Genomic DNA, 12,957 nt, shown 5'->3' on the forward strand with positions numbered 1-12,957 from the left:
GTCCCTTCTAGCTCGAAACTCGAATTCGTCAACTGAATCACTAGACCACCAGAGAGACTTAACATCAATGGCAAGTGTCTACCTCACCCTTCTGAGTGAATACTGATCCCATTGACGGAGACTGAGACTCTGTGGAGGCCAGCTGGCAGCGGGGGCAGCACCACCTCCAGGCCCTGGGCAGTCCTCGCGTGAACCAGAGCCAAGGAATCCCGGATGTGGACTTCCACGTCCATGTTTGGGTAGTCCGCCAGCCGCGCCATGCCGATGAAAAGGGTCCCACCTCCTGTGTTGAAAAGCATTCCTTAGCCTCTGTGATACGGGTTTGTGGCTTCAACCACCTACTCAATTCTAAAACCGTCTTTTATTATTAAATACATGGTTAGCCCTGTGCATAATGCCACAATGAAGAGTTTCACTGCCGAACTAGTATTTTTCATGAAACTTCTGGCAATTTTTTTAAAGAGAGAGAGGGGAAGGGGAGGAGAAGGAGAGGGAGAGAAATGTTGATGGGAGGGAGAAGCATCAACTGTCTGCCTTCCATACGGGCACCCCACCAGGGATTGAGCCTGCAGCCCAGGCATGAGCCCTGACTGGGGGAATCGAATTGGCAACTTTTCAGTTTGTGGGACAATATCCAACCCACTGAGCCACACCCGCTGAGGCGAACTGCCTTTAATAGAGCTACAGCCTATGACCTCAAGAGCATAAAAAGCAAATTCGTCAGGACAATTATACTCAAGAGGCAAACTAATTTATCTTGGTGTAGAGGCAAACTGAAAGTAGTTTGGAGGGCTGATGGCCTTCAACCAGCAAATAGAACAACCAGCAAATAAAACCCCATGTCCTGTTTTTCTAACTTCCACTTTTCTAGGATAGAAGTCTAAAGCTGCCCTGGAATGGTGTGGCTCAGTGGACTGAGCACGGGCCTGCAAACCAGACAATTGAGATTCAATTCCCAGTCAGGGCACATTCCTGGGTTGCAGGCCAGTTCCCGGCAGGGGCCAGTTCCCAGCAGGGGATACACGAGAAACAACCATACATTGATGTTTCTCTTCCTCTCTCCTTCCCTTCTCCTCTAAAGATAAATAAATAAAATATTAAAAAATACAAAAGTACCATGGCCATCAAAAGGCTGTGAAAAAAAAAGAAGTCTAAAGCTGTATCTTCAGTGTGCACTGAACCCCATAACAATGATATATATGAGAATGTATTTACAGTTTACAGAGCACTTTCATGTGTGTTATCCCAATTTGACCTTCACACTGTCCTGACGAGATATATGGAGCAGTCAGTGGAACTGGCATTCAGCTTTTGAGAAAACTAAGGTTCAGCAGCCAAGGTTACATAGTTAATTAATGAAATTGTCAAGACCTGAGCCCAGTCTTCTCTTACACCTAAATATCTTTTTAGTTTAATTAGCAACTCTCCCAAAAAGGATCTGTATATTGCAGACACTCTAACTTGATCCTTTTCACATCAAATATTATTCAGCACCAAGAGCAGTATGCTATAAGGAGTTCAAAAGTCAGTTTCACGTAGACCCTGCCCTCAAAGACACCTCAAAGGTGCTATAACAGGTGCCAACGTAGCTTCAGTTACAAAACCTACCATAAGAGAGGTGAAAATTAAACAGTTGGTTGTTCAAGTCAGAGCAAAATATCAAGAAAGGCCTTATGGGGAAAATGGTGCTTGAAATTCAGTTTGGAAGCTAAATCCCAAGGGTCCATGGTAGACAAGAGGGGATTTTTCAGTTCCTTTCTAAAATCTTCACAGTTTTACCCAATGTCTTGTGTAGCCCTTTCTCATTCCATCATCCAGTGGCTTTGGAGAAGGAAAGAGAATTGGGTGACTTTCTGGAACACCAGATACATGTACACACAGTCAAGGACTCTAGTAGGCTAGGCCAGGTTGATGGCAATTCTGTGACCAAAGACCAAGAAAGCCAATTCTGTGAGGTCTCTACTTAAGTCAGTGGACAGCAGAAGCCTCCAAAGTTGTCTACACAAAGAAATATGATTAAAGCTACTATTCCAATGTATAAGATCAGTTGAAGAGATAGGGAGAGGAAATCCATTCTGCAGACAACTGGAGTCTTTAAAAGGCTAGAAATGAAGTGCGCAAAGGCAGGAGTGAACATGAAAAAATAGGCATCTAAAACGCCTTTAGCTGCTCATATTTGAGAACTGCTGCAGAGCTGGCATCTATAAAACACCATAGCCAATTAGATGTGGAGGAGGAGAGGTTACTTAAGAGATAAATGTCAAAGAGGAGGGTTTGTGGCATGTTGAAAAAATTGAATCTAAAAATTGAATGTAATTAAAACCTTGCTCTGCCACTTAATTACCTGTGTGACTCACTTTGGGTTCTCAAAAACGTGGATGTTTCATCAGTAACATGGAAACAGCACACCCTGTGTGCTTTGTTGTAGGGACTAAGTCATGGTAGATAGCCTAGAGCAGACTCTGGTGTAGACAGTATTGAAAAACCCTCAGCTAACTTCATCCACATCCCCTTTCTTTCTTCGTGTCTTCCCAACCTTGTTTCTACTGTGAAGTCTGAAGCCTCAGAATGGTGAGTTCAAGGAATTTCAGGGTCGAGAAAGAAAAAAGATATGACCTCAAGGTAACCGAGCACAAAAACCTGAGCTCTGTGTGGGTGATGCTTTTACAGGTTCACGCAGATGCGGACTCTCACAGCGGCAACCGTAAGGGACCACCGCCCAGAAGGCGAGGAAGGCCAGGAAACTCCTGGGGGCAGCGCGGTCTGAAAGGAGTGTATGTGTCTAGATGATGTCCCTTAGCAGTGGGATGGGTAGGGTGGGTAGTCTTTGGGGTCGAGGGCTCCTAAGGGCATCATCAAGGGTTTAGAGTTCTCCATAGCCCCGGGCTTATGTTATCTATGTCTGGGAGATATTGAGTGCAGTTTTACAGGGAATGTGAAGCAGGCAGTCACTAAAATGCCAAAAAATTACTTCGGGGGGCTATGTTTAAAATAATGAAGTATGAAAATTTGAGCTTCACACAGACATTTGAGTTTTCACAGCAGACTCCCAGCCTGCCGTGAAAAAGTAAACAGCATTGGGCCAATATACAGAGGCCTTCTTACTTGTTAGCTCCTGGACTAAGTACCTTTAGCTTCTTTATCTACAACTTTCACGATAACCTAAAAGAATTATTCCCACCCAACAATTGAAGGAACTAAAGATAAAGAAAGTTAACGATCTTGCCCAAGGAATAGTTGAGCTGGGATTCATTAATATCTAGTGCTAAATGACTGGGACAAAGGTGACTACTGATTCTGCCCATCAAATTCCCCACCCTCCCCATCCCCCCTCTTTGTTTGATTCGTGTTGGCTTTATTGTCTCATTCAACATAATCATCTCCGAGATGGAGATGTATCCCACTCCAGCTTTTGAAGAGACTTTCCCAACAGCTTTGTCAGAAAGCTGGAGTGGATTTTATAACATGTTCTTTATTCTGCCTGTAGAAAGATTTAAATGCAAGTGTAAATTCTGCAAATAATGCATCGTGTTGTATATATCAATACCATGAACTCCTTGGACTTTTGGTCAATTGTCAAGCTAATCTTAGATGCCTTTGAGGCACTGATACAATATATTCATTCTTTTCATTATAGGTAAGAAATTTTATTAAAAGCCAAAATCACTGAAATCTGAATAGAACACAAAGCTCCCCCCTCCGCTTTCTACTGCATTGGGAAGAATCTGTACCACTAAGGAATTCTACACACTTGGGTTGCCCGAGGCAGCAACTTCTTCTTCTGCACTATCTGAGATGAATAATATTGAGAAGCTAAAGGACACTTCCCTTTATTTATGTACTCCAGAGCAATGGAAAATGAAAATAGTACCGGAAAAATTGACTCCCAGGGTTTTTTGGAGGGAGGAGGATTTGATGGTCTTTTATAATAAACACATATGGCTGCCATAATCCCTCTGTTATCTGGCATTCAATCAATCAGAAAGGTGTGTTACCTGGTACTTTTCCAAATCTATATGGTCTGACATGATAATAAATTATTGTATTTTTATGCTGTCATATCATCTGAATTATCAAAGAAACATTAAATTGTTTTATGCAGCTGTATGCTAAAGCATTCATTTTTTTAATAAATGGTATATCTCAAGGAACAAGAATTCTTGGTTAATTACAACACCCTATTCTCTAATCACATAAAAAAACTGCTATAATAGAATATGACATCAGAAATAGTATTTTATAGTAAACTATGAGCGGCTAACTGCTTGGAATCTGCAACCTGGCAGCTTGGTTCAAGTCCCAGCTCTGCTACTTACTAAAGGTAATGTCTTAGACAAGTTATTTATTCTTTCTATTCCCTGCTCACCTGTCAACTGAGACTAATCATTGTGTAATTTAGGGACAGGAATTCAAGTCTATTATTATATGCTCATGCTATTGACACATAATAGGTGCTTAATAAACATTTGTTGACTTGTTACCTTTAACCTCCCATGTGATTTTCATGGTGGAAATAGTCCCAGTTTTACAGAGTAAAAATAAATATAAGAAGATTTATTTAATGATGGTGAAAATGAGAATACCAGTCTCCTGGTTTTCAGAAAAATAACTTTTATCCAAAATATAAAACTAAATAAAGCTCAATAAAATGTATAAGCCATTGTTTTCTTTTTTATGGAATCAATGATCTAAAAGTAAAGTGATTCTTTTATATCATGTATTTTACCTGCTATGCTGCTCCTGTTTCTGCTCAGAGATGTGATCGCTGGATTTAAAGAGGAGACGTACGTAAACGCCCTGGAGAGAGCGGCAGAGCTGTCCCCGCTGATCACAGTCACATTCACAACGGGTCCGTCTTTTCCCTAAAAAAATCAGTATTTTAAGTCAAACTTCTGTAAATAAGCATGGCTTGAAAGAACTTCACATAGAATTAGTTTAAAAGGTTAATTTCATGAAAACTGTTTTAAAGAGTATATTTACCATTTTCAAATATAAATTCTCTCTCACACAAACACACACTGTCACAAATGCTTGTAATAGGCAAGTGCAGCAACCAACTGATTAAACAAGAATTATTTTTTTAAAGACTTTATTTATTTATCTTTAGAGGGGAAGGGAAGGAGAGAGGGAGAGAAATATCAATGTATGGTTGCCTCTCATCTGTCCCCTGATGGGAACTGGCCTGCAACCCAGGCATGTGCCCTGACTGGGAATCGAACCGCGATACTTTACTTCGCAGGCCCGCGCTCAATCCACTGAGCTACATCAGCCAGGGCAACAAGAATTGTTTTCAATGAACACACCAGTTAATCCTGCAAGAAAATGCAATTTCAAATAAACATCCATACCGAGCTAAACTATCCATCAAGTATGAGAACACTTTCAGACATGTAAGCACTTGGAAAACTTCCCTCTGACACATTCCTTTTTAGGATGTTTCTTAAGGCTATGATCTCGTAGAATAATCAATAGTCAAAAAGAAAGATATTCTAATACATACTCCAAGAAATGACTCTACCCAGGAGAGCAGTCAAGGAAAGTGCTAGGATAAAATCTATAGAATAAATCTAAACAACATCAAGTTGATTTGATCAAGTAAGAGAGAGATTCAAGAAAAAGTAACTAATAAGTTGCAATTTTTTTCTTAAGATAGAGGATTTTTATTATGAGGAAGGCATGGTTTAAAAAGCTCTAAGAAAAAAACTGCAAATACATACATACATGTATATATATATTTCTTTCACCAATTCTACCAGCATCATTTAAATAGTTACAATAACGTAAGCATAGTTTACTGATTTAAGAAATAATGGTTCTATAACTATACTCAAAAGAATTAAAAGTGGTTGTTTCCAAAAGGGGGACTTGAAGAAAGGGAAAGGGGGCTGGAGAGTATGATTATTTTACTATTTTCCTTTTAAACTTTGCATATATTACTTTAATCAAAATTAAAAGTTTGTTCTTTAGTGTTTATTCTCTTGAATAAAAGAAATCCAAACAATACAAAATGTACCCATTAAAATGTAAATATCTATTAAAGTGATGCTATCTAGTGTTGGCCAAAGCACCAGAAATCAGACACTTGTACAGTGATAGTAAGAATACAAATTTAAAAGGAATTTCAGACAACTGGATACTACATATCCTGAGAAAAGTAAATATGACCAAAATTATAGTGACTGGGATGATGAAAGCTCTGTTGTTTAAAATAGGAAATTTTTGATATTATCTTAATGTCCACTAATAGCGAATAGTTAAACAAATTACAATACAACCATATATCGAAATTGCATGCAGTTTATATGCACAAGTTAGCATTTCATAATATTTGAGTAACTGGATAAGATAAAAATGTGGCACCAGCGATCAAAGATTATTCTGAACCTTCTCCTCCAGAGAACTTTATTTGCTCAGTAAACAGCCATCTGTGGGGATCTCAGATGTACTAGGAATGTCAATGACACCGACGTCAGCTCTGACCACAAAGCCCAGCCTCAGCTGTGAGCATGGATCTCACTCACTAACACCACCAGGGAGGGGCCTGGGCTCAAATCTCTTAACAGGCTATGAGAGCGTACTAACTAAAGAAGAGGAAAAAAAAAATAGGACAGCAAAGGGAGGGACTTGTTTTTGAGGGGGAACGAAAACAGTAAAAAATAACCAAGGAACTATTTTATAGGAACAAAATATTCCAGAATTGTCTAAGTGAGTGTCTAGGTTCCACCATTCATCTCCATCCCAGAAAACAAAATTGCTGGTGAAAACTATTTGTTGCTTGCTTAAGATGGAAGTGAGATTGAAAGATCTGTGAGTTACACACCAACACTCAAAATGGTCCCTAGATAAACTTATTTATTATGTGGCACTAATACTCATGGAGCACAGGCCCGGGACCTCCTTCTTTGTCTTCTTTTAAAGAACATTATGTGATGTTGATTACACGCCCCATGGGTAGGAGTCAGCTTCCCACTTCACAGCAGAACTGGCAATATAAACAATATGAGCATTCTCTCATGATGAAAAGGTCACGTCAATTAATTTAATTCTCAGAAATGATTCACTGACAACCTTACACTACATGGTAATAGTCACCCACGCAGACAGAAGGGATGCCAAAGGATTCCACTCACTCTGGGTGGAACTTGGCATTGAATTCTTCGTGAGTTGTTTGCGGTGATATTGATGGCACAAGACTGAGATCCAAATAACACCAGGCTAACGTCTTCCAAACTAGAACCTCGGATGGTGGCCCAGAGCCCTCCTTTAACAAAAACAAAAAAAAATGCATTTTCAGAATGAATTATCCACAAGAGAGATAAAATGCAATTAAAATTTGAAGGTCCTTAATGAAAATACAAGGCATGCTCAAACTGCAGAGAAACAGTAAAGTTAAACATATGAACTTCTGTATAAAGAAGTAGAAGTATACGATGGAGTTATTTACAAATGAAACATAGAGATACAATACTACCACAAGTCAGAGACCTCTGTAAAACCATTCCTGCCCGAGATTTTTAAATGTCATTCCTGACAATCCTATAAAACTTTTTTTTTTCAGAAATATGAAGTACTGTATAAGGGAGAATCAAGGCAGAAAGAACAGTGGGCCCAGAGTCACCGACATAGACTGCTCTGTCAATTAAAACAGATCCTTTGTCCCTGGCTGGTGTAGCTCAGTGGATTGAGCGCGGGCCTGCAAACCAGACGATCGAGGTTCGATTCCCAGTCAGGGCACATGCTTAGGTTGCAGGCCAGTTTCCGGCAGGGGCCAGTTCCCTGCAGGGGATGCACGAGAGGCAACCATACATTGATGTTTCTTTCCTCTCTCCTTCCCTTCCCCTCTAAAAAAGATAAATAAATAAAATATTTTAAAAAATAAAACAGATCCTTTGTAGTATTGTCTCTGAGTTCACTGGTTCTGACTTTCCCCATCTTTAAAAAATGGCCTCCTGTACTTGGTTGTGGGGAGAAGATGGCAGCCGAGAAGGTGGAAGCTGAGCCCACTTGCTTGTGCCCCCAACACAGATTTTCAGCTGATCTCCCAACCAGTGACCTGAACAATCAATAGAATCTTAGCTGATAGGAATTTTTGGAGCCAAGGAGTACAGAGGAAGCTTTGCACTGCCCAGTAAGTGATTTATAAGTTGAAGGGGAAATACCTGCATGAGGTACCTGGAACAAAGGAGAAAACAGAGGAGAGAAAAACGCAGCTTAGTAGCTCCTGCCCCTCCCAGAGTGGGAAGCCCCGTTCCTGCACAGGGAACTCCCAACACTAATCCAGAGAGACTTGGGAGGACATATGGAGTCTGGGAGTTTCAGGCTGCACACACACAGTGAGCAGCATGCCCAAAGCTGCAGTGCCAATGGGGAGAGTTCAAGAGAGAAACTCTATCTCCTAAAACTGTCAGAGGCACCAGGCAGGCTGTGGCCAGCCCTGACCAAGAAAGACATTTTGCCTTTCGGGGAAGTGGAGTGTGCTAAGAGCTGGACAGTGGCTCACAGATGCAGTGGGGGTGCCACATAGGCACTTTTTTAAAAGATGGGAACAGAGATATAGCTCAGCAGGGAATCCGCCTGCACACAGTTGCCCTGCCAACAGAGGCCAGATTCAAAACGCAGTTTGTACCCACTGAGGCCAACTGGCTGGGAAGAATAGAAGGCTGCACAGCAAAGGGATTGCAGTGAAGAGATTGCAAGGCCACACCCACCATGGCTGGTGAGCAGTGGGTACATCTACTACATGTAGAATGGAGAATTTGGGTTTGAGTCTCCTGCGAGAGCAGTGATCTAGGAACTCAAAGGGCTAGAGCCAAGAGCCCGAAATTCCGTGCAGCCAGGCAAGGCCACTCCAACCATGAAGTACAAACCTCAGGGAAGGGAAAGGCATGCCCTTTCTCTACCTGCAGGACTGCAAACTCCCCAGCATAGTAAGGCCTGGCTCAAGAACCACCTGCCAGGCACGTATACTCAGGGGAAAGAAAGAGAATCTCCAAAGGAATCCTTATGAACTTTTATCAGATGTTATGCTGGTTCCTGCTTTGGTCCTATTTCACTGAAAACAGCACAGTACAGAGATTAGAAACTGGCACAGTGAGAAGTATTCAGGGCCCTGCCCAGCCTCAGCCCTCACACAGAGCTGCCATCAGCGCCAAGCAGGAAGGAGCTGACCTTCTTACGCAGATTGGCCCCTCACATGAAACAGACAGCTAGACCATCAGAAACTATACCTTACTGGAAATAATCTGGGACAGACCAAAATATGTGGTGCAGGGGCAGGGGAACACACCCACCATCTTCCTTGAAGGCTGAGCAGCGCCTCCTGGAGGGTGATCCAGGGATCCCACCCTCCTGATCATACCAGAGGCTTCCTCTGGAGGTGGGTGGAGGTGTATTTGTAGTGTTTGTTGGATGTGAGATGAACCACCTGTGGACCCTATGCTAATAAAAAGCCAGCAGGGCAGAGGAGTGAGGGCCAGTCAAGCCTGAAGGAGACAGCTACAGACTCTGGATCACTTGTAACCTCAAACAGGCTGCCCTAAAGCTAGACTGGGATACCAGCTGCCATCAGGAATGGACCCCAAACGAGAAGACAGTGGGCCAACAAACACTAGACACGGCTGAGGTGAATTCCATCTTGTTCTTTTTTATTATTTGTGCTATTTTTTCTCCTGCATAGCTTTTAAACATTATTTTCAATTTTGTTCCTATTTTTCACTATTTTTATTTTTATTTATATACTATTGTATTACTTTTTAATTTTATTTTTATTTTAGTTTTAATTCCGATCTCATATTTTACTCTTTCCTTCCCTTACTCCATTTTGCCTTTATCCTTCTCTTTATTATTTGTGTTTTAAATTTTATTTTTCCCCTTTCCACACCTTGTTTCTATTCTTCACTGACTATTTCTCCTCCCTCCAACCTCTCAAAACCATCTTTCTTTCCAATAGTCATCTCATATTCTTTCCCCCTTTCTAATAATATGCTTATTGTTGTCCCACATTTATTAGTATTTGCTCAGTTGTCATTGATATTGAGGCTGTTGTTGCACCTCTTCAATTGTATCCCTAGTTGTTCACTATATTTTTATTTTCAATCTCAGATTTTACTGTTCACCTGTCCTACTCCATTTCACCTTCCTCCTGCCCTGTCTTATTTTTGTTTTAAATTTTATTTTCTCCCTTTCTTAGCCAGGTGTCTAACCCTTACACTTATTATTTCTCTTCCCTCTATCCTCTCAATCTATTCTTTAGCTATCTCACAATCTTTTTCCTTTTCTCTGTTTCTTTTCCTATAATATTATTATTTTCTTTCCACCTTTATTTTGTGCTCCTCTGTCGTGGATATCACAGCAGTGATTGCTTTTCTTCAGTTTGGTTCCTATTTTTTCTCCAAACCTCACACTGTACTCTTCCTTTCTCTTACTCCAGTTTGAGTAAATCAAGAAAAAAAAAGAAACAGGACCCAAATACATAAAATAAGAAACAAAAGAGAAGTAACAAACAACACCACAGAAATACAAAGGATTGCAAGAAATTGCTATAAATAACTATATGCCAAGAAATTGGACAACTTGTGCAAAATGGATAAATTTCTAGAAACATACAATTTTCAAAAACTGAATCTCAAAGCACAAAGCCTGAGTAGACTGGTAACAACTAGCACATGCAAAGGAGAACTAACTCTTATTCTTTGCAAACTATTACAAAAAATCCAGAAGACGGAAGACTTCCAAATTCTTTTTATGAGACCATCATTATCCTAATTTCAAAATCAGATAAAGACATGATAAAGAAAGAAAATTACAATAAAGAAAAAAATCAGATAAAGACACAATAAGCAAAGAAAGATATTGCTGGATTCAACATCTTTGATGAATATAGACTCAAAAATCCTCAATAAAATATTGCCAGTTTTGATCTAGCAAAACATTGAAAAGATCATCCACCATAATCAAGTGGGATTTATCCCAGGGATGCAAGGATGGTACAATATTCACAAATCAATAAATGTAATAAACCACATAAAGAAAATGAAGGACAAAAACTACATGATCATATCAATAGGTGCTGAAAAAGCATTTGATAAAATCTAGCACCTATTTATAATAAAAAAACACTCAGCAAAGTGAGAATAGAGGGAGCATATCTCAAAATAATAAAGGCCATGTATGAGAAACCTACGGCCAAGATCATACTCAATGGACAAAAACTAAAAGCTTTTCCCTAAAAATCAGGAATAAGACAAGGGTGTTTGTTTTTACCACTCTTATTCAACATAGTACTGGCCAGAGCAATCAGACAAAAAGAAAAAGAAAAAGAAATAAAAGGCATCCAAATTGGGAAGGAGGAAGTAAATTTGTCATTATTTACAGACTACATGGTAGTGTACCTAGAAAATCCTATATTACCTACCAAAAGGAACTACTTCACCTAACAAGTGAATTGGCAAAGTAGAGGGATGCAAAGTCAATATTCAGAAGTCAAAGGCCTTTTTATATACCAATAATGAAATATCAGAATTGGAAATCAGGGGGAAATCCCATTTGCTATAGCAACAAGAAAAATAAAGTACCTAGGAATAAATTTAGCCAAGGAGGTGAAAGACCTATACTTGGAAAACTACAGAACACTGAAAAAACAAATTGAGGAAGATATGAACTAATGGGAGTATATACCGTGTTCATGGAATGGGAGAATTAACATCATTAAAATGTCCATACTACCCAAAGCAATCTATAGATTCAACACTATTCGTATTAAAATACCAATGGCATATTTCACTGATGTAGAACACATACTCCCAAAATTTATATAGAACCAAAACAGACCCTGAATAGCCTCAGCAATGTTGAGAAAGAAGAAGAAATTTGGAGGGATCACAATACCTGGTATAAAACTATTCTATAAGGTCACTATAATCAAAACAGCCTGGTACTGGATAAGAACAGACACATAGATCAATGCAACAGAATGGAGAGCCCAGAAATAAATGTATGTCTCTATAGTAAATTAATATTTGTTGAAGGGGACATGAGCATACAATGAAGTAAAAATAGACTCTTCGATAAATGGTGTTGGAAGAACTGGACTGACACATGCAAAAAAAAATGAAACTGGACCACCAATTAATGCCATAGACTAGAATACATTCAAAATGGATAAAAGACTTAAATATAAGTCATGACACCATAAAAGCCCCATTGGAAAACATAGGCAGTAAAATTTCAGATATCCCACATAGCAATAATTTTGCCAATACATCCCCTAGGGCAAGGGAAATATAGGAAAATATAAACAAATGGGACTACATCAAATTAAAAAATCTCTGCACATCAAAAGAAACCATCATCAAAATGAAAAGGAAACCAATGATATGGGAGAACATATTTGGCAATGATACATCAGATAAGGGTTTAATCTCCAAAATATATAAAGAACTCATATGACTCAACCCCAGGAAGACAAATAATCCAATTTAAAAAATGGGCAAAGGATCTAAACAGACACTTCTCCAAGAAGGACATACAGATGGCTCATAGACATGCTCAAAATCACTAGCCATCAAAGAGATGCAAATTAAAACCACAATGAGATATCACTTCACACCTGGCCATCATTAATAAATCAACAAACAACAAGGGGTGGCAATGATACAGAGAAAAGGGAATCCTACTGCACTACTAATGGGAATGAAGAATGGTACAGCCGCTGTGGAAAACAGTATGGAATTTCCTCAAAAAACTAAAAATGGAACTGTCTTTTGACCCAGCAATTCCACTGCTGAGAATGTACCTTAAGAACCCCAGAATACCAATTCAAAAAAACTTAGGTATCCCTATGTTCATAGCAGTGCTATATACAGTAGCCTAAATGTTCATCAGTAAGTGAGTGGATAAAAAAAACTGTGATACATTTACACAATGGAATACTACACAGAAGAAAGAAAGAGCTCCTAC

The 12,957-nt window shown here is 39.5% G+C and overlaps 1 protein-coding gene across 4 annotated transcripts in view; it reads right to left on the minus strand.

The window, feature by feature from the left end:
• PKHD1 (PKHD1 ciliary IPT domain containing fibrocystin/polyductin) overlaps positions 1-12,957 on the minus strand; it is a 457,981-nt gene that overhangs the window by 394,860 nt on the left and 50,164 nt on the right. For all 4 annotated transcript variants that reach the window (XM_037054718.1, XM_037054725.1, XM_037054714.1 and 1 more), the window contains 3 exons: positions 7,131-7,261; positions 4,727-4,862; positions 88-283 (listed from right to left, as the gene is read on the minus strand). In XM_037054718.1, coding sequence (XP_036910613.1) covers positions 88-283; positions 4,727-4,862; positions 7,131-7,261 — 463 coding nt within the window. The remainder of the gene's footprint in view (positions 1-87; positions 284-4,726; positions 4,863-7,130; positions 7,262-12,957) is intronic.

This window comes from Sturnira hondurensis, unplaced genomic scaffold (assembly GCF_014824575.4).
Source record: "Sturnira hondurensis isolate 20B ecotype Veracruz unplaced genomic scaffold, ASM1482457v3 Scaffold0000880, whole genome shotgun sequence".
Taxonomy (NCBI): domain Eukaryota; kingdom Metazoa; phylum Chordata; class Mammalia; order Chiroptera; family Phyllostomidae; genus Sturnira; species Sturnira hondurensis.